General features: G+C 21.8%; 1 protein-coding gene across 1 annotated transcript; it reads right to left on the bottom strand.

Annotated features, from left to right (window-relative positions):
* Positions 1 to 955: 955 nt before the first annotated feature.
* Positions 956 to 4,360, bottom strand: LOC140668824 (uncharacterized). Its single transcript, XM_072898147.1, has 8 exons — positions 4,336 to 4,360; positions 4,051 to 4,163; positions 3,042 to 3,310; positions 2,435 to 2,593; positions 1,629 to 1,869; positions 1,430 to 1,498; positions 1,261 to 1,350; positions 956 to 1,018 (listed from the first exon to the last, which is right to left on the bottom strand). The coding sequence occupies exons 1-8, from the start codon at positions 4,358 to 4,360 to the stop codon at positions 956 to 958; spliced, it is 1,029 nt and encodes a 342-aa protein (XP_072754248.1).
* Positions 4,361 to 6,000: the final 1,640 nt, after the last annotated feature.

Raw genomic sequence — 6,000 nt, 5'->3', positions numbered from 1 at the left:
TCGTATTTTTAAGAAAAGATCAATCATATAAAGATTGACATTATGTAGAATCTGGATTTAATTTAATATAGATTTATTCTTCATGTTTAATGTAGATCGTGGATAACTTTTTATTAAAATATATAAATTGTTATATAATTTTTAAAAAATATTATAAAGAATTATAATTTTTAGTACTTACAAAGTTACTGTAATAAAAAGACTTGATTAAGAAGTACATCTTTATTATACTTTCTTTCAGCATATTTCTCGGAGATTATTTAATATCAATTATATTTAATTTGTTAAATAGAATACAAATTAAGTTTTTTACAACAAAAAGAAAAGAAAAGGAAAATAACAAGTAATCAAAAATATATTATTTTCTTTTAGTGTTTGTGAAACAGAATAAATATTGATGATATATGTATATATTATAGTGTAAAATATATAATAACAAATCATTATAATATAAATTAATGATACATTATTGTAAAATATTATTAATCTAAAGGACAAGAATGAAAATTTTTATTTATTATCATTTTCAGATATAAGAAATATTTGCTTTAATAATGTAATTATATTTTACAACTGTTATAAGATATTTTTAATTCTTGTATTCAATATTTTTAAGCATGTATATTAAATATATGTGTATATATATATATATATATATATATATATACATATAGTGTGTATATGTGACTTAAATCTTAGAAACATTTATAAATTTTCTATCTTGTTTGTATTCAATAATAGCCACGTAATCGGTTGTGAAAGTAAATTATAAGAAAATTATTATAAGAAAATTATTTTAATTTTTCTTATATTTATAACTTATATTTTCTAAAACTAAATAATATTAATATAATTATGTCAAAGTAATTTTGATACACAAATACATTTTACGATGTAAAAATTGTCAATACGAAATAATTTTTATATTGTCTCTTTAAAAGCACATTGTGTATACTTAAAATAAAGGTACTTTCATTTGTATCATAATAATCACGTACATTAAAATCGTCGTGCAAAGCTGAAAACAAATGTATGTCAGTTAAGACTTGTTATAAAAATAACAATTTATTGAAATTAATAATTAATTAAAAATTAGAAATTGAATAACGGAAGAAGACATGTGATAAAGAGATAACAATACAAGAATTTTAATAAAAATAACATTAGATCAATTTGCAGAATTATAATTTGTTTTAATAATATGATTTAATGCGTAATATATAAAAATTAAGCAGTAGAAAAAACTGTGTAAAAGTAAACCTTTCGAAGAAAGTCATTGCCAAAATAGAAGAAATCCATTCCAGTAAATTTTAATGGCTGTTGTATCGCTTGTAAAATAAACTGATGAATCTGTAGATAGATAACCATTATTTTAATTTTACCTTAATTATTAAATTTACATTTTTGCATGTACTAAAATATTACCTACCTCTTTCCAAATGTCAGCATATCGAATAATATTTGTTAGTTGATGAAATATTTTTTCAATTTTTTTAGCCTAAAATTTTAAATTTAATATTATGGAATACTTTGAGTTTAATATTATATATATTTAATTAAATGTAATACTTAAACACTAATTTAATTTGTGTAATGTATATATTTTATTAAAATTTACGTAATCTTACCTTAATTTTAACACATTCGCAAATATAATTTATTACGTAAAACCTCACTATAAATATCAAGATCCAGTAGCTTATACCAAACCATTCATATAATGATATATTTTCTCGCATTAGCAATATATTTACACCAAAACACATAACTGTTATGTTTGTAATAAGAGATGCCATTTCTAAAGTCATTTGAATTCCAAATATTAAATTTAATTCACGTGCAATATGACATAATTCTAAATGAAGATGCCTGTCAAAAAATGTACTTTATTATAACCAAATAAACATAAAATTATTTTTATATATTATTAGAACTTAAAAAATTAGCCTTTCTTGTCATTGTTTATGCTGTTTGACAAAAATTTTTTCACAGCTTACAGTATAAATTTTTAAATAAATTTGAAATCCAAATTCAAATCTACCAGTAAAATATTTTATTTCGTCAGAATTTTGAGAAAATTAAAATTAAAAGTGAAAAATTAAGATTAGAAATTACAACTTCTGCACTTTTTGAGTGACTATATCTAGGTAACCTGATATAATAAAAAGGTTTATCAAGTTAACACATTTTTCTTTACGAAGATAATGTGCAGAGTTTATTGAAAAAAATTATAATTAAAAGAATAATTTTGATGAGGCAAATTATATTTTACGGGCAGATATAGATATTTAACATGCCCAAATTTACTGAAAAACATATGCCACGATCACTGAGAAAAATAGTTCTTTTGTCAAATAGTGTAATTATTAAACTAAAAGTTCATATTATCTTATAAAATTCTAATATAATCTAAAATTGATATGTTCTAATTTACATTAAGGTCCACAATTTTCGCTTATAATTATTATCGCAAATAACATATCGATGAGGAGCGATTACAGATTTTTTCCATTTATTCTTTAAAACATATTTCTCGTTCACCAATAAATATCGCATATGCTCGTTTACTTTGTCAAATCTAGTACCAATATACCTGTTTTATATAATAAATGTCTCATTAGTTTTTCATAGATTTTTTATATGCATTTAGATGACAAAATATTTTAATAATTATAATCTAATTTTATATTCCCTAAAAAGATTTTATTTCTATTGTAAATTCCACAAAATAATATATCAATTTAAAAAAAATTATTCTAATTGTTTTAAATTGTTTTTGTTAAAAATACTGGAAAGTATCATTTTTTAATAATGAATACATTTCTTATATTAGTGAAGCAAAAATTATGAGAGAGAGTGAGAGAGAGAGAAAGAGAGAGAGAGAGAGAGAGAGAGAGAGAGAGAGAGAGAGAGATTTTATATAAATATAGAAAATTTAAATACGAATGCAAATATCAGATATTAGTTTGATTATATGTATATGTATATGTATATGGTTATACTTATGAACTATAAAAATATGAATAGATATAAATACTAACCATAAGAAAAAGATAAATACAAAATCTATGAATGCATTAATATTAAGACAATGATTTAGTAAATAAGGTTCACATAATGCCCAGATAATCTTTCCTTCTGTTATTATTAGCCATAGTGAATCGTAAAAGTTTGCAATAAAACTACATAAAATCCATCCAATTAGTACTCGTTTCGAATATATATGCATCTTTCGATACGCCTTTGGAGTGCCTAATTGTTCCAAAGTATCATTTACAGTACCAAGCTTTTTTATGCACATCATAAGTTTCTAAAAGAATTTGGGACACATTTAGGTGATATTTTAAAATGTATCTATAATTAGTATATCTATATCATATTTTTATTGTGCAAACCATAATTATGTAATAAGGTACAAATATTATAAAAAAATTTGAAAAGCACTGCTTTGATCGAGAGAATTACTACATATATTAAAAGATTTTAAAGGCTTATCAAATGTAATAAATAATTGATATGCTTACTGACGATGTAATTGTTAAAGACGATCAGCTGTAGTTAAATTTTTGTAAAAAACAAGTGGGTTCGATGGATTCGAGAATAATTGAAGATTATCGACCGTTTTGACACATTGAAAATAATAATTACACGTATTATTTTAATTATGCGAATATTTTAGCTTCTACTATTGTTTTATTATCGAAAATGTGTACATTTTTTACGTAGCTGTCTTAAGAATAACAAAATAAATGTTTTATTATACCAAATCACTGTTTTATTATTGACAATACAAAGCTTTAGTTACTTTAGTACAGTATATAGCAATTATTTTCAAGTAATTTACTATATATTACTGTAATATTACTATAATAATACTGTAATTTATACCTTTAGTAGAACGCAGTGACTTTTTTCATGCTATGCTACCTTCGAAACTGGTCGTCTTTAATAATTTAATAATATTCCATTCGATAATAGTATGTAAATAGATATGTAATTTAATTATTTCATATAATAAAAATGTATATTAAAATATACTCTTTCTTGTACCTCTTGGTGATAGAAATTCATAATCGTGGATACAATAGTGGTAAAGATGTTAATCGCCACAGAGATCAAATGTGTCGTGGATGGAAATATTTTCTTCCATATAGATGAAGTCACTGTGTAATAATAAAAATAAGCATAGGCGAACCAAATTATCAGAGAATATAAAATATTTAAGCATGTAATCCATGAAATCCTAGATATTGCTTGTTTTATAGGATAAAAGCTTAATCCTAAAATAAAATATGTAACAAAAAAAGGGCGCAAGGCTTGTTGGATAGTTGTTACCATGATTATTGAGTACTATAAACATACTGACATTAACTGTCCGTTTATACTTATTGTTAGGCGAATCGCAATTATGATGACTCATAATAATAATAGATTTTTATAATTGTATTTTTTGCAGCACTTGCGCGTATTAAAACCATCGATTTATTCTTATGAGCAAAAAAGTTAATTTGTTTTTAAATTTTATATGTTGCAAAATATTGAAATAATGCTATTAACTTATTTTTTGTGTACATTTTCGTACGAAACAAATGTTGATAATCAATACTGATTATCTTAAAATTGCTCTGTAAAACGTAAGTTTTTATTTATTTTGTTATATTATAATATAGTATATGTGTGAAAAAAGATTAGCAAATATCTAATTGTTTTGTAATAATGACGCTTCAAGTAATAATTGTTTAATTAATAATGATTTTCTTGACATATTAATATATGCTTGATGTTTAATAATACAAAATTAGAAGTAAAAAATAAGGGAATACATTTTAGCACATAAAAAATTTGCTTTTTATTTACTTTTATCTTTAATAAATTGTAGATCATCATTAAGATATATTTATGATACATGCAATTAAAAAATATTTAATTGAAAAATGTTGTAATTATATGTGGTAGTAATTTTCAGTTAATAATGAATAACATTTACACGTATAATGCACATATATCATTGCATATATCATGTAATCAATATGTCTTACTAATCATAAATCATAATCATGTTAATTATTAATTTATTTTATTATATAATTTGTAAGTATCATTTTGTTTGTAATTATACATACATATATATGCCTTTAAATAAGCTCCCTTGTAACATTTATAAATATTTTATAACATATATTTATATATACATAACATATATTCCATAACATGTATTTTATAACATATATTTATATTACATAACATACATTCATATATATATTTTATAACATAATATATTCACACATAAATTTTACATTTCTAAATTTTCTAAAGTACCTTGTACATGATGTTTGTGTTCAACAATAACTACGTATTTTATGGTTTAAAAAGGAAATAAATTATTATGCCACAAGAGAATTATTTTAATATTTTTTATCTTTTTGATTTATATTTTCTAAAACTAAACAACAGTTAATCTTAAAATATTTAAGTGAGAATATATTCCATATTATATCTTGATATTATATCTTGATACACACATTATTACGATGTTAAATTTTACAATAAATATTAATTTTGATATTGTTTTCTTTAAAGGCAAATTGTGCCTATTTAAAAAATAGGTATTTTCATTTGTATCATAATAATTACGTACATTAAAATCGTCGCGCAAAGCTGAAAGAAAATGTATGTCAATTAATATTTTTTGCAAAAAAAAATAACAATTTAATGAAATATCCGATAAATTAGAAATTGAATAAGACATGAAATAATATAGCAATATAAAAATTTTGATAAAAATAGCATTAGATCAATTTGTAGAAATATTATTTATGTTTTAATCAAATAATTCAATACATAGTATAAAAATTAAATAATAAAGAAAAATCTGTGTAAAAGTGAACCTTCCGTAGAAAATCATTGCCAAAATATAAGAAGCCCATTCCAGTAAATTTTAATGGATGTTGTATCGCATGTAAAATAAACTGATGAATCTATAAATAGATATAACCATTA

This window comes from Anoplolepis gracilipes, chromosome 8, assembly GCF_047496725.1.
Source record: "Anoplolepis gracilipes chromosome 8, ASM4749672v1, whole genome shotgun sequence".
NCBI classification, from domain to species: Eukaryota; Metazoa; Arthropoda; class Insecta; order Hymenoptera; family Formicidae; genus Anoplolepis; species Anoplolepis gracilipes.
This window is presented reverse-complemented; position numbering and strand designations above follow the sequence as displayed.